The 24361-nt window shown below is 34.6% G+C and overlaps 1 protein-coding gene and 2 long non-coding RNA genes across 3 annotated transcripts; 2 read left to right on the top strand and 1 right to left on the bottom strand.

Annotated features, from left to right (window-relative positions):
• Positions 1–2067: 2067 nt before the first annotated feature.
• On the top strand, positions 2068–23689 carry LOC121768982 ((+)-pulegone reductase-like). The gene is made up of 5 exons (XM_042165620.1): positions 2068–2423; positions 2824–3001; positions 3289–3455; positions 22730–22812; positions 23157–23689. Exons 1-5 carry the CDS (start codon positions 2199–2201, stop codon positions 23536–23538), a joined length of 1035 nt encoding a protein of 344 aa, XP_042021554.1. The 5' UTR covers positions 2068–2198; the 3' UTR covers positions 23539–23689.
• On the top strand, positions 3683–4549 carry LOC121768984. Its single transcript, XR_006043458.1, has 2 exons — positions 3683–3919; positions 4017–4549. It is a non-coding gene; the product is annotated as an uncharacterized LOC121768984 (long non-coding RNA).
• LOC121768985 lies at positions 8191–11171 on the bottom strand. The gene is made up of 4 exons (XR_006043459.1): positions 11149–11171; positions 10163–10336; positions 8937–9004; positions 8191–8618 (listed from the first exon to the last, which is right to left on the bottom strand). It is a non-coding gene; the product is annotated as an uncharacterized LOC121768985 (long non-coding RNA).
• Positions 23690–24361: the final 672 nt, after the last annotated feature.

Here is a 24361-nt window from a genome sequence, read left to right as displayed (position 1 = left end):
TAAATAGCTTAGCAAATTGGCCAACAAGCTAACCTACAACTCCTGATGCAGCCGATATAAAGACGAGTTCACCCTTTTTTGGAGAGCAAATCTCGTAAAATCCAACATATGCAGTGATATCGGCCATACCTTCACAAAATGATCGTCAAAAAATGTAGTGATAGACGCAGAAAATTTCATTTAAAGATTATTACTTAAGTCTAATACTTTTGTTAGCGATGCGTGTATGATGTGGTTATGTGTTATTATTGTTAACATTTTAAAACACGTATTTCACAATTGATTTATTCTGATTTTGCTTCCGATTAAGATTTTGAGTTTAAAATGGTTTGATATAATTCTATAACCATAATTCAACCAATTAATTATTTAACTATAAAATTTAACATTATTTTGGTTGATGTCACATTTAATAGTTAAAATGCAAAATCAAATCGAATCAGTAATTTGGTTGTAAAATCAGAACAAATTAATAGTTTGATCGTTTACATGTGAATTTAATAGTTTGGTTGCAAAATAGAACAAATTAATAGTTTGATAATTTACATATGAATTGTAAAGTCTGTATGCAAAAACTATATTTTGATGAAAATTTATAAATTTATAGGCAAATTATCCTACAATAATATGCACTGACACGATACATACGGCGGCTAATTTGACAAACAAATTTACCAAGAATTCCAGTGTAATAGGAGAGAGGCACATCCATAGAAGGGATTTTTAATAAATGTGATGTATATTAAATTCAACCCTACTTATATTTTTCTTTTGTTTCTTGAACTTTGTTTATAGTTTGCCGTTTTTATATATTAAATTAAGTGAAAGATATGGATTAAAATCCCACTAGTCACGAATAAATATATTATTTTCATACGGTTAATTTTTACCGTGAATTATCCAAGTTTATACATTCAAAATATTATTCTCGATTCTCACATAAAATGTGATTTTCACATTAATCCATGAACACAGATAAAGTGATGTAATTATGTTATGACTATGAAAAAAAATACACTAGAACATTTAGTGTCTTAATACCTTCATGAATAACTTTATAGCGCCTAAATTAACACTTTATTAAGCCATAACGTGTAGTTTCTTCATAGCCTCCAATAAATATAGTATAAATTCTCAATTGATCCTTGATTAACACTCTCCTTTTCATTAGCCGTTGCATATCTGCTATTCTTTCTACATCGTTGGGTCGAAGACTTGAAGCACAACGACAGAAGCTTGATTCTGGCGGTATTCATTGGCCGGCGGTGGGGCGGTCGGCCCCCCTCGACCCCAATCGCCGTTCATTCCTAGATCTGGTTATATGTCTTGGCCATATTAAAATACTAATTTTGTTAATAATTAATGGTTAATTAATCTCATTTTGACTTTATGAATGAGTTAAATATGGATTGACTTGATTAACATGTTAAATATGAATTGAACTATATAGGTTAGGACCAGAAGCGAGGACACTTAATTGATATGATACTTCCTCCTTCCGCAAAATGTTGTCCATGTTTGATTCGGCACGTGTTTTGAGAAATGTAAAGAAAAGTGAGTGAAAGAAGTTAGTGGAATGTAGGTCCCATATTTACATATTGAATTTATAATAGAATGTGAGTGTAATGAGTCAGTGGAATATGAGAACCATTTACCAAAAAAGTAAAATAATAGCAAAGTGGACAACATTTCACGGACGGACCAAAATGGAAAAACTGGAAAACGTTTCATGGACGGAGGGAGTAATAAATAATTAATGAATAAAGGGTAAAGTAAGATAGAGAATAATGTAGACTCTCTTCTACGTTATTCTCTCTCTTACTTTATCATATGTCCACTTTAGTTATTTATTATCATTTACAAAAACCATATGAGTATGTGATAAGTTAATTAAAAATATGATTGAGGGTATTTTCATCCAAAAAACTTGAAAATAGTAAAAAAGTACTTCGACTGATATTAACTCACGGTTGACGGACCTGAAGTTATATTTTTAAAGTTCACTGATCTAAAATAATATTAAAAAAAAGACGTCCCTCCATAGAAAATTAGAGCTCCCTATGATTCTCACCTAGCAGAGGCGCCGCTACTACACACAACCCAAAACTTCTACTCCATTAGCCAAGAGCTTTTCTAGGGATTTTCAGATATAAAACAATGAAGCTGAACACCAGAATTCCACCAGAATCAACGGCAAAATGGGTGAGGAAATTAGCAACAAGCAAGTGATACTCAGCAACTATGTCAAAACATCTGTGAAAGAATCCGATTTGTCGCTGAGAACTTCCAAAATTCAGCTCAAAATTCCCAGCGGTTGCGACGGCGCCGTTTTGGTGAAGAATCTCTACTTGTCCATCGATCCTTTTATTCTTGCCCTCATGAAGAATCAGGAGCTCGATTTACCTTCTTTCACGCTGGATTCTGTAAGTTTAGTTTTTTTAAGTGAAATTTTTCTTGTTGAAATTAATTTTTCTTCTGGTTGGAATAGAATTTGTTATACATGTCTTGATTTAAATTGGGGCCCTTAATTTTTATTTTATTAAAAAAATACACTTATAATACAATATTGTGTAGATGATCTCATTGGAATATAACAGTAGTATTTTTTTCATTTGATGAATAGTTTGAGATTTCGGGGAGAAAATTATAAACTGTATCTTTCTATTGATAAAATGTTTGTTATGTCTTTTTGATGTTTCTGCAGAGGTCTTGTTTGATGAATAGTTTGAGATTTTGGGGAAAGAAATAAAAAATGTTATCTTTCCATTGATGCAATGTTGGTTGCATCTTTTTTTGTGTTTGTTGACCTTTTTCTGGTGACAGCCTATTTATGGATTTGGAGTGTCGAAAGTACTGGATTCGTCTCATCCAAATTTCAAGACGGGCGAGCTAGTTTGGGGGTTTACTGGCTGGGAGGAGTATAGCCTTATTAAAGATCCAGACCAATTGTTTAAGGTTCAAGATAAAGATTTGCCCCTCTCTTATTTTATAGGGATTCTTGGTGAGTTTCTCGAGCCCCTTGTGATTATCGACTTCAAATTTCACGCATGATTCCTGCTTCCTAGTGCTATTTGTCTGACTAGAACTAGTTGTTTGTGATTCTGCAGAAGTTATGTATGCAGTTAAACTGTTAACGAAAACGAGTTGTTGATGAACTATATCTGCTTGAATTAATAGATTGGGAAATGCTGGATTTGTAGCGTTTATCTTGATAGTTTCTGAAAAAAAACAGTAGGAGATGTACTAACTTGAGACTGAAAATCAACGTGTTTCGCGTTATCATTTTAGGCATGCCTGGCATGACAGCTTATGTTGGTTTTTTCAAGTTTTGCTCTCCCAAAAAGGGGGAAACTGTGTATGTCTCTGCTGCATCCGGAGCTGTTGGTCAGCTCGTTGGTCAGTTTGCAAAGATCGCAGGGTGTTACGTTGTTGGGAGTGCGGGGAGCAAAGAAAAGGTCAGAATCTAATGGCTTATCGAAAACTTATTAGATTGTTGGCTAGATTGGTTGTCGATTTATGTGATATTTTTCTTCTGTGGCAAGTTTATGTTTCACATTTGATGAACAAGTCGGCTTTTGCATTGATGAAGGTCGATCTCTTGAAGAACAAATTCAGGTTTGACGAAGCATTCAACTAAAAAGAAGAGCAAGACTATAATGCAGCGTTGAAGAGGTTCTATCATTGCTATAAAAATGTGTATACTTGATTAACATTGAAGAATAGTTAGTAATTTAACACACAATACACATATTTGTGTTCTTATATAACAAAAGAATCCTTTTGTATTCAACACAAATTTCATAAAAACTAGCAAAAAACCGCGAAGTTTGGTAAATCAGCTGAGAAAACCACCAAGTATGGATCAGTTCACAATCATCCCACGACTGTGGATAACAAATCCAAATATATAATTTTTTTGGTTAGTTTTTTGAAAGAATTTGACCAAATTTTATAGTTTTTCCGGCAATTTATCGTTATGTAGATAATACTCACAAATTTGTGTTGTTGTTAATTAGGTACTTCCCCGATGGCATCGACATCTACTTTGACAACGTGGGAGGGAAGATGCTCGAAGCGGTGCTAAACAGCATGAGACTCAACGGCCGTGTTGCGCTTTGTGGGATGATCTCCCAATACAACAGCCTTGAGCAGCCCGAAGGCGTCCACAACTTGATTAACGCATTAGTAAAACGGGTCCATATGGAAGGATTTTTCACTAGCGACCACTACCATCTCTACCCCAAGTTCCTGGAGATGGTTGTGCCTCTAATCAAGGAAGAGAAGATCACATACGTCGAAGACATAGCCGAAGGCATTGAAAGCGCGCCTGGGGCTCTCTTTGGCTTATACTCCGGTCGCAACGTAGGGAAGCTGTTGGTGGTGGTTTCTCGTGAGTAATTCTGTTTTTACCATCGGAAACAATGAATGACTTAAATAAGGTTATAATCATGAATTATAAATATATGATCATGAATTTGATGTATTGTTATTAATTTAAACAGGTAGCACCTCCAATCCTCCATTTCTTATTTATCTCTTCCCTTCACTATTCATGGCTCTCATTATTTCATTTTCTATTTAATATATTTATTATAAAACTTAGTCAAAATACGAGATTTCTGAATTTTAACTTCCATAGACGTCTCTGGTAGGGATGTCAATCGGGTCGGCCCAGCGGGGTTTCAGGCCAACCTTGCCCGAGTTATGGGTCACTCAGGTGCGGGCTAATCAAGTAGTGGTTTTTTTCAGGTTATAGAAGTTAAACCCTAACCCTAAAAACTCGGGTTTCGGGCTAGCCCAACGGGTTAATCGGTTTCTACCGATAAATTTAACATGTGATCAATCAAATAATATTGAAAATTAGTTATATTTATTAAATGTAAAACATTTAATAATATTGAATTTGAGATACTTAAATTCAAACATAAACACGATTAAATACTACGGAGATTTATGCAAAATAAAACATAAATATCAAGAAATTTCAAAGCATATTTTAGAATTTTAAATGTTTTTCTTAGTGAATTTGAAGTTTCCAATTTATTTTATCTATTATTATATTAATAAAATTTAGTATATAATTTATATATTTAATATAAAATTGAAAGTTATTTTTTTTAGTTATCTATATTATAAAATAATCAATGAAGTGTTGAATTAGGAGTCAAACAAATCGGGCCAACCCTAATTTTACCCCCGGTGAAGCGCAGTTATATTGACTCTTTTGCCCCCCGGTGAGGTCCGTGTTTCCCTTTTCCTTCACCAAAAAGGCACCGTTGGGAATATTCTGTTTGATTTATGAGGTTTTCAGAATCAAATTTAATTCCTTTATCAAACCCTTCACGTAGTCTTTTGATACAATCTGCGTGTTTCCCTCCATTTTTCATTATGTGTTTTGTTTTGTTTATATTCTAAATTGAAGTGATCTTGACATATAATATCATGAAACTTTCCAAATATTAGTTTTTCCCAAGAACATTAAAAATAGTCTAAAGTATCACAAACTTTACATTTTATTATTATTTCACAACTCAGCACAAATATGATATTTTAGAAAAAATCTTATTATACGTGGGCAACCGTGAAGTGTTTATAATATTTTAGATATACGTTGAAAAGCTACGTTGAAAATCACAATGATTTAGAAAGTGCCAAGTAAGATAAAAAATGCTCGGAAGTTGGTTGGATATGGTGATTGACCTGCCATGGGAAATAGTAGTACTAACAAACAAATTAAGTGTAAAGTTTGTTATATTTTAGACCATTTTTTAAGTTATTGGGAAATACTAAATCTTGGCCTAATTTTGATGATTTTAGAGACCGATATCCCTTTATTAAATAATATGTGTTGGAAAAAAATTGCTTCATGTTATGTGTTTAAAATTTGGAAGTGCAATAAATTGAAAGGAATAATTTTCTTTAACCAAGCGTGAAATACGTTTATTTTTAGATGTGTGGGGATGGTCCGAGGAGTACTATAAAATTGACCATGCTTGTGAAAAATAAATGTTGGATTTATAGCAGTAGACCTTGAATAACAAAATGACTGCGTAGGAGTAATACTAATATAATACTAGTACAATAAATATCAATAATTGATCAACCATTGCCGGCGGATTCAAAATATAATTTGGATAGGAAATTTGTGTTCTCAACTTATCTTAGAGTACTTTAATGAGAGATAAAATTTTGATTCATAATCATAATGTTAGTTTAAAAATACATAATACATCATTAAGGGACGTCGTTGAAGTCTTTTTGACACATGTTCCTCGATAAGAATGCAGCATATAACGTTTAGAAAAGTGCGATATTTTAGTTTAATTTAAGCCCATATAATGGTGGTTGAAAGATGATAAAACTATACTATTATACAAAATTTCAACATGGAAATATTAATATTAAAATATTATAATTCAAGAATAATAAATTATTGTGTATCTAACAACATCTCCTGCTGTGACTGAATGCAAAGTATGAGATCGAAATGTGAACTATTCAGTGGCATTACTTTCACTCAAATTCAAAAGTTCTATCCCTTTGACTAGTGTATTCAAGCGTCGATTTCTCTTGACTAGGTCATCGAGAATATTTTTTAATGAATTAAACAATTTTAAGCAAAGAAAATTTCATTGTTGCCATCGATTTATTCTTCAAAGAAGAAAAAAGAAGTTTCATCTCTTTGTTTCTAGTTTCTAACATGTATAAAAATGGTAATTCTTTATTGAAGCTAACACAAATTATTTTAGATATAAATTAATACACAATTCAATCCTCACCGTCCATTAAATCAAGATCGATAGGACCAAATTGATCAATCACGAGCCACAAGAACAACTTGCTTTCCCACTTTGCGACCAGAAAAGTGTCCAACCAAAGCAGCTGGCGCAGCCTCAATTCCTTCAACAATGAAGTAGTCGAAGACGACGAATCCTTGCATTCGGATTTTCTTTACGATCACATACATCAAGTTGTGTGTCGCGTTTGGCTCCTCCTCGTCATACTGCGAGATCGTCTTGCAGGCGGTGTTGCGACCGTGGGGTCTAATGTTCGGGAGCACCGAATCGAGCATTTTGCCTCCTACATTTTCGAAATATATGTCAATCCATTCGGGGAAGTACCTAAATAGTTGTGATTAATTTCATACACTTATTAGAGATAACAAAGTACGGGTCGGGGTTGTGCTCATTAGACCGAATGGGAAATTTTGATCATAAATATATGTTTTTTGTTTATTTATGTGACTAGCTAGGGCCATATGGGCTACATGTATATATATCTTTGGATTGGACCGGCCCGACCCGACCCAATATCTTGTGAAATACTAAATCTTGGCCTAATTTCGATGATTTTAGAGACCGATATCCCTTTATTAAATAATATGTGTTGGAAAAAAATTGCTTCATGTTATGTGTTGAAAATTTGGAAGTGCAATAAATTGAAAGGAATAATTTTCTTTAACCAAGCGTGAAATACGTTTATTTTTAGATGTGTGGGGATGGTCCGAGGAGTACTATAAAATTGACCATGCTTGTGAAAAATAAATGTTGGATTTATAGCAGTAGACCTTGAATAACAAAATGACTGCGTAGGAGTAATACTAATATAATACTAGTACAATAAATATCAATAATTAATCAACCATTGCCGGCGGATTCAAAATATAATTTGGATAGGAAATTTGTGTTCTCAACTTATCTTAGAGTACTTTAATGAGAGATAAAATTTTGATTCATAATCATAATGTTAGTTTAAAAATACATAATACATCATTAAGGGACGTCGTTGAAGTCTTTTTGACACATGTTCCTCGATAAGAATGCAGCATATAACGTTTAGAAAAGTGCGATATTTTAGTTTAATTTAAGCCCATATAATGGTGGTTGAAAGATGATAAAACTATACTATTATACAAAATTTCAACATGGAAATATTAATATTAAAATATTATAATTCAAGAATAATAAATTATTGTGTATCTAACAACATCTCCTGCTGTGACTGAATGCAAAGTATGAGATCGAAATGTGAACTATTCAGTGGCATTACTTTCACTCAAATTCAAAAGTTCTATCCCTTTGACTAGTGTATTCAAGCGTCGATTTCTCTTGACTAGGTCATCGAGAATATTTTTTAATGAATTAAACAATTTTAAGCAAAGAAAATTTCATTGTTGCCATCGATTTATTCTTCAAAGAAGAAAAAAGAAGTTTCATCTCTTTGTTTCTAGTTTCTAACATGTATAAAAATGGTAATTCTTTATTGAAGCTAACACAAATTATTTTAGATATAAATTAATACACAATTCAATCCTCACCGTCCATTAAATCAAGATCGATAGGACCAAATTGATCAATCACGAGCCACAAGAACAACTTGCTTTCCCACTTTGCGACCAGAAAAGTGTCCAACCAAAGCAGCTGGCGCAGCCTCAATTCCTTCAACAATGAAGTAGTCGAAGACGACGAATCCTTGCATTCGGATTTTCTTTACGATCACATACATCAAGTTGTGTGTCGCGTTTGGCTCCTCCTCGTCATACTGCGAGATCGTCCTGCAGGCGGTGTTGCGACCGTGGGGTCTAATGTTCGGGAGCACCGAATCGAGCATTTTGCCTCCTACATTTTCGAAATATATGTCAATCCATTCGGGGAAGTACCTAAATAGTTGTGATTAATTTCATACACTTATTAGAGATAACAAAGTACGGGTCGGGGTTGTGCTCATTAGACCGAATGGGAAATTTTGATCATAAATATATGTTTTTTGTTTATTTATGTGACTAGCTAGGGCCATATGGGCTACATGTATATATATCTTTGGATTGGACCGGCCCGACCCGACCCAATATCTTGTTGGCCCATAATCTATATGGTCAGATCAGTTAATTATATATGTAAAAGAAATTAATTAATTTTGTCACTTTATATATATACCTCTTTATGGCTTCATTCAGGTACGATTCTTCATTGTAGTTGAATGCATCATCAAACCCCAATATGTTCTGCAAAAGGTCAACCTTGAACAAAGTAATACATATAAATAAATTAACTCTAAAAAATATAAAGTAATTACAGCCCCAAAAAGAAAATTGCTGCTTCAGTATTAAGATAATTGCTGAGGTTATTTTTATTAATATTTTTTATTAAAGATAATTCTTATTGAATATTTTAAACCTTGAATTAGAGTTGACTTTTGACTGTATGGTTATTTATGTTAATTATTACTATTATATTCCATATTCATTTAATCACCAACAAATTATGCAAATTCAAATTGAAAAAGAAGTTGGTGAATGGATTTTTATAAATTAATTTAAAAGAATAATTAAAAGACATTATGTTGTGATCCTGCGCTTCCAATGACATAACAGCTAAATAGCTTAGCAAATTGGCCAACAAGCTAACCTACAACTCCTGATGCAGCCGATATAAAGACGAGTTCACCCTTTTTTGGAGAGCAAATCTCGTAAAATCCAACATATGCAGTGATACCGGCCATACCTTCACAAAATGATCGTCAAAAAATGCAGTGATAGACGCAGAAAATTTCATTTAAAGATTATTACTTAATTCTAATACTTTTGTTAGCGATGCGTGTATGATGTGGTTATGTGTTATTATTGTTAACATTTTAAAACATGTATTTCACAATTGATTTATTCTAATTTTGCTTCCGATTAAGATTTTGAGTTTAAAATGGTTTGATATAATTCTATAACCATAATTCAACCAATGAATTATTTAACTATAAAATTTAACATTATTTTGGTTGATGTCAGATTTAATAGTTAAAATGCAAAATCAAATCGAATCAGTAGTTTGGTTGCAAAATCAGAACAAATTAATAGTTTGATCGTTTACATGTGAATTTAATAGTTTGGTTGCAAAATAGAACAAATTAATAGTTTGATAATTTACATATGAATTGTAAAGTCTGTATGCAAATACGGTTGATCGCGACTAGGGGAGGATGAAAGAAAAATACGGTTGATCGCGACTCGGGTCTAGAGTGGAAAGAAAAATTGCTCTGATACCACTCTGTCACGACCGCATTTTCTAAGGATAGAAAATACGGTTGATCGCGACTAGGGGAGGATGAAAGAAGCGGGTAAGAAAGGGGAAACTGTGGCACAACTGAAGCTTGAACCGAAATAACTCACATAGTATATATCAGAGTGCACGATAAAAACAGTGCAAACTCGACTTTTGCACTGCAGTGGAAGAGTCAAGAGCAGATAACGTTGTGTATGGAGACACGTCGCATCCGAGTACTATTCTATTGAAGGATCTTCATCGTCTATGCTCAACATCGCCCGCCGTCATCACTGCTCAACCTGTACATTTTTAAAACATATGCAGGGCTGAGTACTTGGTGTACTCAGTGGACACGTGCCGAAATATATTTTCATAACAACTGATTTTGTCAAGCCACTCTTTGAGTGAACTCGGGGTTTTAGGAAAAGTCCGAGAACACTAAACATTTTTCTTTTCCTTTTTCAAAAGCGATCTTTCGATCTATTTTCCTGGAACATATGCCGTATCTGACAAACCCGATTTCACTATCTCTTGTTCATTCATCAATCCATTCATCATTCATCGTTCCTTTCATCAATTATCATATCTTAACATTCAAGTGCCGGGGAAATGGTTACCTCCCACGGTCACCCACCAATCAATTCCATTCAAGTGCCGGGGAAGTGGTTACCTCCCACGGTCACCCGTCAATCCATTCCATTCAAGTGCCGGGGAAGTGGTTACCTCCCACAGTCACCCATCAATCCATTCCATTCATCGTTGCAGTCAGATAGGCATAGTTCCAAAACAAAATATGGCTTGACATAACCTTTTCAACTTTATTTTTTTTCATAACACATTTTTGAAATGTAAATCATTTTTCTGTCATCAAAAGCCGTACACATAACTTTCAAACTCAACAATAGCTACACTTCATAAGCACTCGTAAAGCAACACCTAACGACATATAATAACACCAAGCAAATAACACTTATCATAATACTTCACATTAAATAGCAAGCTCGCACTTAACATCATGTCTTAATTAGAAAGCACATATAAATACTTTTCATAAAAACTGTAAACATACTTTAAAGAGAAAGTCTTAAAAATACTCAGATCGAAAGCCCACCTCGTTTGCTTAAACAATTCAATATCCACTTAAGGCAAACCCTCGTTCCTTGTGCTCACGTACACACAATAACCCTTCCATCAATTCACATTATCATGCATGTCCTATCGTTCCTTTTATCATTCTCTTAAATTACCCATCCCAACATTCATCAACATAAGGAAAACATGCCATAATATTTCTCAACGTCCCACACATAATCACTTTATAGGATACATTCCTAAAAAATACATGCATCATATAATTCACTCAACTTGGCAACAAGTGATATTTCCACATAACCACGAATCTGGCAGAACTGCGCAGTTGGTTTGTAAAATCACCAAAAATCCATCCGACCTTATATGAAGCTAAAATTTGGTCACAACACAGTAGACACAGTCAAGTTCATCCAGTTAAAATTTCACACCGAAATCATATCATTTGGTCAGTCAAAACAACAATACAACCCTCCGGTCGGAACATAAAAATTCTGGCAGTACTGCGCGGTTCGATTGAAAAATTTACCAAAACTTCATCCGATGTTCAATGAGGTTGAAATTTTCACAACACATAGAAGACACTTTAAATTACATACAGTCAAAAATTCACGTCAAGATAATGCCAGTTGGTCGGTCAAATAGAAAACGAAACTTTCTGGGCGAGAATACAAGTTTCTGGCAGAATTGCGCAGTCAACTTCAAAAATTTGTTAAATATTAATCTTTCGTCAAAAAGGTCTAAAATTCACACAAAACACAGATAACACCTTGAAGTTTACTCAGTTAAAATTTCGTGTCAAAATTAGATCTTTTGATTGGTCAAACACACGTCGGAATCCACTGTCTGAACACCAAAGTTTTCAGGCTTCAAAATTTCGAGATCAGGGTTTCTTCCTCATTCATCCAAACACAAATTTTCATGCTTCCAACACACAATCATGCTTCAAAAGGTTCTCACAGTCATGTTCTCATATATTCACACATCATTCACCAATGATTCATTCAAACTTCACACATATTCATTCAAAATCGCATATTCCCAATTGTTCTCATACAAACACAAATTTCCACCGATTAATTATGCGATCTAAGATTCCTACACTCACTATATGCATGAAGGAATCAAGAACAAGGTTTCAATGGAGAAGATGAGGAAAAGATTCAATTATACCTTCTTGAATCGAAAACCAAGCGGTAGAAGCAAAGATTGATGCGATTCGTCGGGAACTCTTGATAATCAAACTCCAATGGATGCAAGAACAAGGATTGGAAGAAATTTTGGAGAGGATGAAGAGGGGGCGAAAATCTTGATGGTAGCTCTTTGTTGGTGAAGTAAAAGAATTTGGAGTGGATGGAAGTTATATATAGAGAGACAAAAGAGAAACAAAAGCTTGGAATGAAAATTACATTTTTCACAAAAGACAAAAACTCCCATCTTGTCATTTCGAAACGACGACTAATAAATGCGGCCGTCGTTTGGAAAACGTGAAATTTCGTTTGGAGTTGAACCGTCGTTCGTAGAACGCGAACCGTCGTTTGGAAAACGTGCTTGATGTGATGCGGTTCTTGTCAAACTTTTCGTCTTGATTTGATGTCGAAAGTGGATTTGACACGTGGTCTATCTTTTCGTGTAGGTATCGGGAGTAAAAAAAATGTGGTGATCGAGCAAGACCCGGAGGACGGAAGATGGTTGTCCCGGGGCTGCCCGGCACTCGGCACGGCTGCCCGGCGCGAGTCCGTCCCGGCACGACTCTTGTGATGTCTGAAATCATGTTCTTATTTTATTCTAGCATCGAACTCGTTGTAAAAACACTTTTGGACTTTTATTTGTAGAAAGAACCTCTCAACTAGCTATTAGTTCTTCAATGCTAAAAAGAACTTCATTCAGCTGACGACATGATACTTACTTTAAACATATCACTCGATCACAACGCGAGGTAAAAGAGATTAGATACGAATAACAACACTAAAGAGTTGATTTTCCACAAGTTAGAAAAAAAAGTGGGTGTTACATTCTTTCCCCCTTGAAAAAAATTCGTCCCGAAATTTGCTTACATCCTTCGAATAAAAATATTTCTCCATGAACTTGTAATCCAATTTCCAAGCAACTTCCTCGTATCGCTTAATAATTAATAACTATGGCTGAAATTTTAACACCTCGTGTTCTTGGTTATATCGATGCCTCTAGTTGGTGTATCACTTTTACGCATGTCTGATTATAGAAACTTATTCCCCCGTGTGCATTCGAAAAGCTCAACCTCACCCTTTCCTCCAAGTCTAGTATCGAGAACTCAAAAATTAATCAAGCAGTCTTACTTGGATATGAACTGATTTCGAAATTGTAGCAACACTGCTGAAAGTGTCTTAATCAAAAAGGCTGCAGAATTAATCAAGAAAACAAGAACAACATTTCTAGCTCGACTCTTCTTAATCTCATCCCCAACTTGAGAAAATTGGTTTGAAAACGAAGCAAGAGCTAAGTTCCATTAGACTCAACATCTCCATTGAGAATTACGTGGTTTAAAAGGTTTTAGGTAAACTCATAGAGCTTGAGAATCACTTCTTGTAAGAGCTTGAAAGAACATGTAATAGGATGACACTTAATTATATCTCAATTTCCATTGTAGGCTGCCAAAAAAAATTTGTTCAATTGTCTGATCAAATTTGAAAGATCCAAATGCCAATAACTTATCATTCAAAATGTCAAAGCCTGAAATGATAAGTCGTAGGAGGATTTAGAAACGTAGGCAATTTCCATTAAGCAACATGGATCATGGTTCAACAATATCACCATATAGAATAATGAATTCACCTCAATGGATTCACGAGTTTGTTAAAGACAACTCAAAGTGAATGAAACTTTTCAGAAAAGCAACTAGATCAAACCCGCTACAGAAGAAGAGAACATGATAGCCTTAATTTGGTGTTGCATAAAGAAAATGACTGAGCATGAAACAATATACGTTGTGAAACTGAGCTAACAATAATTTCACCTCAACAAGAAAGAACTTGCCACAGACAGAGTTACGGAATAAAAAGGTGGACAAAAGTTCCAAGAAGAATATTCCATCCTTTGAAGAAACATGCATGGGAGATGTGATCATACTGAAGGTCATAACTGCAAACAACTTTAGGAATGAAGTTCGATGACGAAAACTCATAAGGTCAAAATTTGTCCTTACGAAAGATGGATCAAAGAAGACTACTAATCAAGATATCCAAAGTTACGAAGGCAAGCTCCAACGTTCAAGAACTGAAAGTGAGTCATGACTCGATATAGGAAAAGAAATAATGGGCATTACTTGCGAATTATGAGTCGAACAAGGTCTTAAATAGACAAGGGCTCACCATTAATTGAAAGGTTCCAAAAAAAAAATTCTTATAATCCAAGTAAGTACTGTTGATTAAAATCATTCATTCTAGCTACGAAGGTCACACTCTCTCGTTCATCCTTCTGAGGCTGAACATGGTAACATCGTTCTAAGAAACCGTGGATTCCAAGTTGACATTCATCACGTCATTACAACAAAGTAATTGTAGTCAGTCAAAAGCCATATCTTCATAATATTCTTGCATATTATAACAATCATTCTCTTAAAACATTTTAATCATCCGTGTGCTTCTCTGCCTCCAATAAAGGTCGTCTCCATCGTGTCGCCACTTTTAATGAAATTACGCGAGATAATGCTATATTGATTTGCATCGCGAGTATGATCTCTTGTCATTGCATAGCTACATCACTTAGCATCAGCTCTTCTTGTTTCGGTCCTTTTTTTTTTTGAAGCTTCATTTCGTCTTCTCTATCATTATCTTCTTGAAATCTTCCTCGTATTTCTTTCGTCCTTATCATTCACGAAAAACGATAGAAAATAGTAAAATGGTTCACACACTAAGCTTGCTTCAACGTTCCGCGCCATTCCAAAGAATAGAAAAAGTTTCATGGTTCACCGGCCTCCATTCGCACTCTCGATCTCCTTGTCTCGTATCTTGGTAATCTAGGAATTTCGCCCCTCTTCCCTTTCTCGTTCGTTTTCATCGCTCGGGAAAGCGATAGATAAATTTTCAACTTACAACTATGGTTCGGCACATTCCATCTAGCTTAGTCTTAGGCACTCTAAGTTCACAACACATTTCACCACCTCATAGATCAACAACTATCACATTTAAAGTCATTCAAACTTAGAATATCAACTTTCATCTTTCATGTAAAAACAAACAATCCATCGTCCCTCATCAAAACTCGTTCTTTTCTCAAACATTAGCAAATACTCTTCTCAACTCGAAATCAATCCCTCACAGAAAGATTCTACTTCCTCCTTCGTATAAAAATTTTCTCCTCTTTCTTTCTCAAAAATTTTCTCATCGTCCTTTCTCCGAAACTTTCTCATAAAAATTTTCACATAAAAAAAAATATTACCTCTTTCTTGGTTGAGCGTGGCGAAGTGGGATGTTGAGCCTTCCAAATTTAATCTTATTTTAGTCTAGCGAATCGAATCTAGACTAAGAATGAAAAAGACTCTCGGGTCTAGAGCGGAAAGAAAAATTGCTCTGATACCACTCTGTCACGACCGCATTTTCTAAGGATAGAAAATACGGTTGATCGCGACTAGGGGAGGATGAAAGAAGCGGGGCAGAAAGGGGAAACTGTGGCACAACTGAAGCTTGAACCGAAATAACTCACATAGTATATATCAGAGTGCACGATAAAAAAGTGCAAACTCGACTTTTGCACTGCAGTGGAAGAGTCAAGAGCAGATAACGTTGTGTATGGAGACACGTCGCATCCGAGTACTATTCTATTGAAGGATCTTCATCGTCTATGCTCAACATCGCCCGCCGTCATCACTGCTCAACCTGCACATTTTTAAAACATATGCAGGGCTGAGTACTTGGTGTACTCAGTGGACACGTGCCGAAATATATTTTCATAACAACTAATTTTGTCAAGCCACTCTTTGAGTGAACTCGGGGTTTTAGGAAAAGTCCGAGAACACTAAACATTTTTCTTTTCCTTTTTCAAAAGCGATCTTTCGATCTATTTTCCTGGAACATATGCCGTATCTGACAAACCCGATTTCACTATCTCTTGTTCATTCATCAATCCATTCATCATTCATCGTTCCTTTCATTAATTATCATATCTTAACATTCAAGTGTCGGGGAAATGGTTACCTCCCACGGTCACCCATCAATCAATTCCATTAAAGTGCCGGGGAAGTGGTTACCTCCCACGGTCACCCGTCAATCCATTCCATTCAAGTGCCGGGGAAGTGGTTACCTCCCACGGTCACCCATCAATCTATTCCATTCATTGTTGTAGTCAGATAGGCATAGTTCCAAAACAAAATATGGCTTGACATAACCTTTTCAACTTTATTTTTTTTTCATAACACATTTTTGAAATGTAAATCATTTTTCTATCATCAAAAGCCGTACACATAACTTTCAAACTCAACAAAAGCTACACTTCATAAGCACTCGTAAAGCAACATCTAACGACATATAATAACACCAAGCAAATAACACTTATCATAATACTTCACATTAAATAGCAAGATCGCACTTAACATCATATCTTAAGTAGAAAGCACATATAAATACTTTTCATAAAAACTGTAAACATACTTTAAAGAGAGTCTTAAAAATACTCAGTTCGAAAGCCCACCTCGTTTGCTTAAACAATTCAATATTCACTTAAGGCAAACCTTCGTTCCTTGTGCTCACGTACACACAATAACCCTTGCCAAACCACAATACAAATCAGCCTTCCATCAATTCACATTATCATGCATGTCCTATCGTTCCTTTTATCATTCTCTTAAATTACCCATCCCAACATTCATCAACATAAGGAAAACATGCCATAATATTTCTCAACGTGCCACACATAATCACGTCATAGGATACATTCCTAAAAAATACATGCATCATATAATTCACTCAACTTGGCAACAAGTGATATTTCCACATAACCACGAATCTGGCAGAACTGCGCAGTTGGTTTGTAAAATCACCAAAAATCCATCCGACCTTATATGAAGCTAAAATTTGGTCACAACACAGTAGACACAGTCAAGTTCATCCAGTTAAAATTTCACACCGAAATCATATCATTTGGTCAGTCAAAACAACAATACAACCCTCCGGTCGGAACATAAAAATTCTGGCAGTACTGCGCGGTTCGATTGAAAAATTTACCAAAACTTCATCCGATGTTCAATGAGGTTGAAATTTTCACAACACATAGAAGACACTTTAAATTACATACAGTCAAAAATTCACGTCAAGATAAGGCCATTTGGTCGGTCAAATAGAAAACGAAACTTTCTGGGCGAGAATATAAGTTTCTGGCAGAATTGCGCAGTCAACTTCAAAAATTTGTTAAATATTAATCTTTCGTCAAAAATATCTAAAATTCACACAAAACACAGATAACACCTTGAAGTTTACTCAGTTAAAATTTCGTGTCAAAATTAGATCTTTTGATTGGTCAAACACACGTCGGAATCCACTGTCTGAACACCAAAGTTTTCAGGCATCAAAATTTCGAGATCAGGGTTTCTTCCTCATTCATCCAAACACAAATTTTCATGCTTCCAACACACAATCATGCTTCAAAAGGTTCTCACAGTCATGTTCTCATATATTCACACATCATTCACTAATGATTCATTCAAACTTCACACATATTCATTCAAAATCGCATATTCCCAATTGTTCTCATACAAACACAAATTTCCACCGATTAATTATGCGATCTAAGATTCCTACACTCACTATATGCATGAAGGAATCAAGAACAAGGTTTCAATGGAGAAGATGAGGAAAAGATTCAATTATACCTTCTTGAATCGAAAACCAAGCGGTAGAAGCAAAGATTGATGCGATTCGTCGGGAACTCTTGAAAATCAAACTCCAATGGATGCAAGAACAAGGATTGGAAGAAATTTTGGAGAGGATGAAGAGGGGGCGAAAATCTTGATGGTAGCTCTTTGTTGGTGAAGTAAAAGAATTTGGAGTGGATGGAAGTTATATACAGAGAGACAAAAGAGAAACAAAAGCATGGAATGAAAATTACATTTTTCACAAAAGACAAAAACTCCCAACTTGTCATTTCGAAACGAAGACTAATAAATGCGGCCGTCGTTTGGAAAACGTGAAATTTCATTTGGAGTTGAACCGTGGTTCGTAGACCGCGAACCGTCGTTTGGAAAACGTGAAATTTCGTTTGGAGTTGAACCGTGGTTCGTAGAATGCGAACCGTCGTTTGGAAAACGTGAAATTTCGTTTGGAGTTGAACCGTCGTTCGTAGAACGCGAACCATCGTTTGGAAAACGTGCTTGATGTGATGCGGTTCTTGTCAAACTTTTCGTCTTAATTTGATGTCGAAAGTGGATTTGACACATGGTCCATCCTTTCGTGTAGGTATCGGGAGTAAAAAAAATGTGGTGATCGAGCAAGACCCGGAGGACGGAAGATGGCTGTCCCGGGGCTGCCCGGCACTCGGCACGGCTGCCCGGCGCGAGTCCGTCCCGGCACGACTCTTGTGATGTCCGAAATCGTGTTCTTATTTTATTCTAGCATCGAACTCGTTGTAAAAACGCTTTTGGACTTTTATTTGTAGAAAGAACCTCTCAACTGGCTATTAGTTCTTCAATGCTAAAAGAACTTCATTCAGCTGACGACATGATACTTACTTTAAACATATCACTCGATCACAACGCGAGGTAAAAGAGATTAGATACGAATAACAACACTAAAGAGTTAATTTTCCACAAGTTAGAAAAAAAAAGTGGGTGTTACATACATAGAAGGGATTTATAATAAATGTGATGTATATTAAATTCAACCCGGCCTACTTATATTTTTCTTTTGTTTCTTGAACTTTGTTTATAGTTTGGCGTATTTATATATTAAATTAAGTGAAAGATATGCATTAAAATCCCACTAGTCACGAATAAATATACTCCCTCTGTCCCGCTTTAGCAGTCCCGGTTGATCAATTTCGGGTGTCCCGCTTTAGGAGTCCCGGTTGAACTCGGTGCATAAAAATTGATGTCCACTACATCAATTTATTTATTACATCATTTAAAAGTGGGACCCAACATCCACTACATCATTTATTTATTACACACTTAAAAGCAAAAAAGTAAAAAAAGTTGTTTAAAAGTGGGACCCAACCTCCACTACATCATTTGTTTATTACACACTTAAATACCCCTTAAAACATGTGCCCGAATCAACCGGGACTGCTAAAGCGGGACGGAGGGAGTATTATTTTCATACGGTTAATTTTTACCGTGAATTATCCAAGTTTATAAATTCAAAATATTATTCTCGATTCTCACATAAAATGTGATTTTCACATTAATCCATGAACACAGATAAAGTGATGTAATTATGTTATGACTATGAAAAAAAATACACTAGAACATTTAGTGTCTTAATACCTTCATAAATAACTTTATAGCGCCTAAATTAACACTTTATTAAGCCATGACGTGTAGTTTCTTCATAGCCTCCAATAAATATAGTATAAATTCTCAATTGATCCTTGATTAACACTCTCCTTTTCATTAGCCGTTGCATATCTGCTATTCTTTCTACATCGTTGGGTCGAAGACTTGAAGCACAACGACAGAAGCTTGATTCTGGCCGTATTCATGGGCCGGCGGTGGGGTCGGTCGGCCCCCCTCGACCCCAATCGCCGTTCATTCCTAGATCTTGTTATATGTCTTGGCCATATTAAAATACTAATTTTGTTAATAATTAATGGTTAATTAATCTCATTTTGACTTGATGAATGAGTTAAATATGGATTGACTTGATTAACATGTTAAATATGAATTGAAATATATAGGTTAGGACCAGAAGCGAAGACACTTAATTGATTATTATTCTATAGGACAAAATATGTTTTTTTAATATACGAGCCTAATTTAGGACTTTTAAATACAAGTACTCTACTAATTATTAATGTATAGGATAAAATATGTTTTTTAATATACGAGCCTAATTTTAGACTTTAAAATAAAAGTACTCTACCTAATTGACAAAATCTATTAATGTATAGGACAAAATATGTTTTTTTAATATACGAGCCTAATTTTGGACTTTAAAATACAAGTACTCTACTAATTGTTAATGTATAGGATAAAAATGTTTTTGTTAATATAGGAGCCTAATTTTAGACTTTAAAATACAAGTACTCTATCTAATTGACAAAATTTATTAATGTATAGGACAAAATATATTCTTTTAATATACAAGCCTAATTTTAGACTTTAAAATACAAGTACTCTACCTAATTGACAAAATCTTTAAACTGTGGATCAAAATATCTTTTTAAATAAATGTGCGAGACAAAATTTAAACTTTAGTCAAACTAAATAAATAATAAGTCTAATATTGTGTCGCATTTTTACGAAAAATTGAAAGTATTGAAACAACTTTACAAATGTTGTGCTTGAATTAGTCAAATGTAGTGAACTTAATACCTAATGACCTATAAATACAATAAATTTTGCCAGCCATAACCTAAAGTCATAAAAGAAAATACAAACTGAGACTCGTTCAGTTTTCCTTATATGGGCTGGTGGGCCCACGTAATTGGATCTTTTTTCAAGTGTTCAGTGTTGGAGAATTGCGGCTGGTTAGGGGCTTTAGGTGTTAATATTTGTTTTTTAATTAAATGGTTGCTGAAGAAAATACCCCCGCCTATTATTGAGAAGAAGGAATATTTTTTTAGTCCACGAACTTTGTCAATGTATCATTTTAGATCCGTGAACTTTAAAAATATCATTTGAAGTCTGTCAACTATGAGTTAATATTAATCGAAATATTTTTTTACTATTTTCAAATTTTTTGGATGAAAATACCCTCAATACCGGGTACATATTTTTAATAAACTTATCACATACCCATATTTTTTTATACATATTTTTACTACTCCCTCCGTCCCTGAAATTTTGTCACATTTCATTTTCTGCACTCGTTTTGAACAAATGATACTTCCTCCGTCCGCAAAATGTTGTCCATGTTTGACTCGGCACTTGTTTTGAGAAATGTAAAGAAAAGTGAGTGAAAGAAGTTAGTGGAATGTAGGTCCATATTTATATATTGAATTTATAATAGAATGTGAGTGTAATGAGTTAGTGGAATATGAGAACCATTTACCAAAAAAGTAAAATAATAGCAAAGCGGACAACATCACGGACGGGCCAAAATGGAAAAACTGGAAAACGTTTCACGGACGGAGGGAGTAATAAATAATTAATGAAGAAAGGGTAAAGTAAGATAGAGAATAATGTAGATAAGACTCTCTTCTATGTTATTCTCTCTCTTACTTTATCATATATCCACTTTAGCTATTTATTATCATTTACAAAAACCATATGAGTATGTGATAGGTTAATTAAAAATATGATTGAGGGTATTTTCATCCAAAAAACTTGAAAATAGTAAAAAAGTGATATTAACTCACAGTTGACGGACCTCATATTATATTTTTAAAGTTCACGGATCTAAAATAATATAAAAAAAAGATGTCCCTCCATAGAATATTAGAGCTCCCTATGATTCTCACCTAGCAGAGGCGCCGCTAGTACACACAACCTCAAACTTCTACTCCATTAGCCAAGAGCTTTTCTAGGGATTTTCAGAAATAAAACAATGAAGCTGATCACCAGAATTCTACCAGAATTAACGGTAAAATTGGTGAGGAAATTAGCAACAAGCAAGTGATACTCAACAACTATGTCAAAACATCTATGAAAGAATCCGATATGTCGCTGAGAACTTCCAAAATTCAGATCAAAATTCCCAGCTGTTGCGACGACGCCGTTTTGGTGAAGAATCTCTACTTATCCATCGATCCTTTTATTCTTGGCCTCATGAAGAATCAGGAACTCGATTCAGCTTCTTTCACGCTGGATTCTGTAAGTTTAGTTTTTATTCTGTAAGTTTAGTTTTTTTAAGTTAAATTTTTCTTGTTGAAATTAATTTTTCTTCTGGTTGGAATAGAATTTGTTATACATGTCTTGATTTAAATTGGGGCCCTTAATTTTTTATTTTATTAAAAAAATAGACTTATAATACAATATTGTGTAGATGATCTCATTGGAATATAACAGTAGTATTTTTTCGTTTGATGAATAGTTTGAGATTTTGGGGAGAAAAATATAAACTGTATCTTTCTATTGATAAAATGTTTGCTATGTCTTTTTGATGTTTCTGCAGAGGTCTTGTTTGATGAATAGTTTGAGATTTTGGGGAAAGAAATAAAAAATATTATCTTTCCATTGATGCAATGTTGGTTGCATCTTTTTTGTGTTTGTTGACCTTTTTCTGGTGACAGCCTATTTATGGATTTGGAGAGTCGAAAGTACTGGATTCGTCTCATCCAATTTCAAGACGGGCGAGCTAGTTTGGGGGTTTACTGGCTGGGAGGAGTATAGCCTTATTAAAGGTCAGAATCTAATGGCTTATCGAAAACTTATTAGATTGTTGGCTAGATTGGTTGTCGATTTATGTGCTATTTTTCTTCTGTGGCAAGTTTATGTTTCACATTAGATGAACAAGTCAGCTTTTGCATTGATGAAGGTCGATCTCTTGAAGAACAAATTCGGGTTTGACGAAGCATTCAACTACAAAGAAGAGCAAGACTATAATGCAGCGTTGAAGAGGTTCTATCATTGCTATAAAAATGTGTATACTTATTTAACATTGAAGAATAGTTAGTAATTTAACACACAATACACATATTTATGTTCTTATATAACAAAAGAATCCTTTTGTATTCAATACAAATTTCATAAAAACTAGCAAAAAACCGCGAAGTTTGGTAAATCAGCTGAGAAAACCACCAAGTATGGATCAGTTCACAATCATCCCACGACTGTGGATAACAAATCCAAATATATAATTTTTTTGGTTAGTTTTTTGATAGAATTTGACCAAATTTTATAGTTTTTTCGGCAATTTATCGTTATGTAGATAATACTCACAAATTTGTGTTGTTGTTAATTAGGTACTTCCCCGATGGCATCGACATCTACTTTGACAACGTGGGAGGGAAGATGCTCGAAGCGGTGCTAAACAACATGAGACTCAACGGCCGTGTTGCACTTTGTGGGATGATCTCCCAATACAACAGCCTTGAGCAGCCCGAAGGCGTCCACAACTTGATTAACGCAATAGTAAAATGGGTCCGTATGGAAGGATTTTTCACTAGCGACCATTACCATCTCTACCCCAAGTTCCTGGAGATGGTTGTGCTTCTAATCAAGGAAGAGAAGATCACATACGTCGAAGACATAGCCGAAGGCATTGGAAGCGCGCTTGGGGCTCTCTTTAGCTTATACTCCGGTCGCAACGTAGGGAAGCTGTTGGTGGTGGTTGCTCGTGAGTAATTCTGTTTTTACCATCGGAAACAAGGAAGGACTTAAATAAGGCTATAATCATGAATTATAAATATATGAACATGAATTTGATGTATTGTTATTAATTTAAACAGGTAGCACCTCCAATCCTCCATTTCTTATTTATCTCTTCCCTTCACTATTCATGGCTCTCATTATTTCATTTTCTATTTAATATATTTATTATAAAACTTAGTCAAAATACGAGATTTATGAATTTTAACTTCCATAGACGTCTCTGGTAGGGATGTCAATCGGGTCGGCCCAGCGGGTTTCAGGCCAACCTTGCCCGAGTTATGGGTCACTCAGGTGCGGGCTAATCAAGTAGTGGTTTTTTTCAGGTTATAGAAGTTCAACCCTAACCCTAAAAACTCGGGTTTCGGGCTAGCCCAACGGGTTAATCGGTTTGCTACCGATAAATTTAACATGTGATCAATCAAATAATGTTGAAAATTAGTTATATTTATAAAATGTAAATCATTTAATAATATTGAATTTGAGATATATGCTTAAATTCAAACATAAACACGATTAAATACTATTGAGATTTATGCAAAATAAAACATAAACATCAAGAAATTTCAAAGCATATTTAAGAATTTTAAATGTTCTTCTTAGTGAATTTGAAGTTTCCAATTTATTTTATCTATTATTATATTAATAAAATTTAGTATATAATTTATATATTTAATATAAAGTTGAAAGTTATTTTTTTTAGTTATCTATATTATAAAATAATCAATGAAGTGTTGAATTAGGAGTCAAACAAATCGGGCCAACCCTAATTTACCCCCCGGTGAAGCGCAATTATATT

This window comes from Salvia splendens, chromosome 15 (genome assembly GCF_004379255.2).
Source record: "Salvia splendens isolate huo1 chromosome 15, SspV2, whole genome shotgun sequence".
Taxonomy (NCBI): Eukaryota; Viridiplantae; Streptophyta; class Magnoliopsida; order Lamiales; family Lamiaceae; genus Salvia; species Salvia splendens.
Note: the sequence above shows the minus strand (reverse complement) of the source record. Positions and strands in the feature narration are given on the sequence as shown.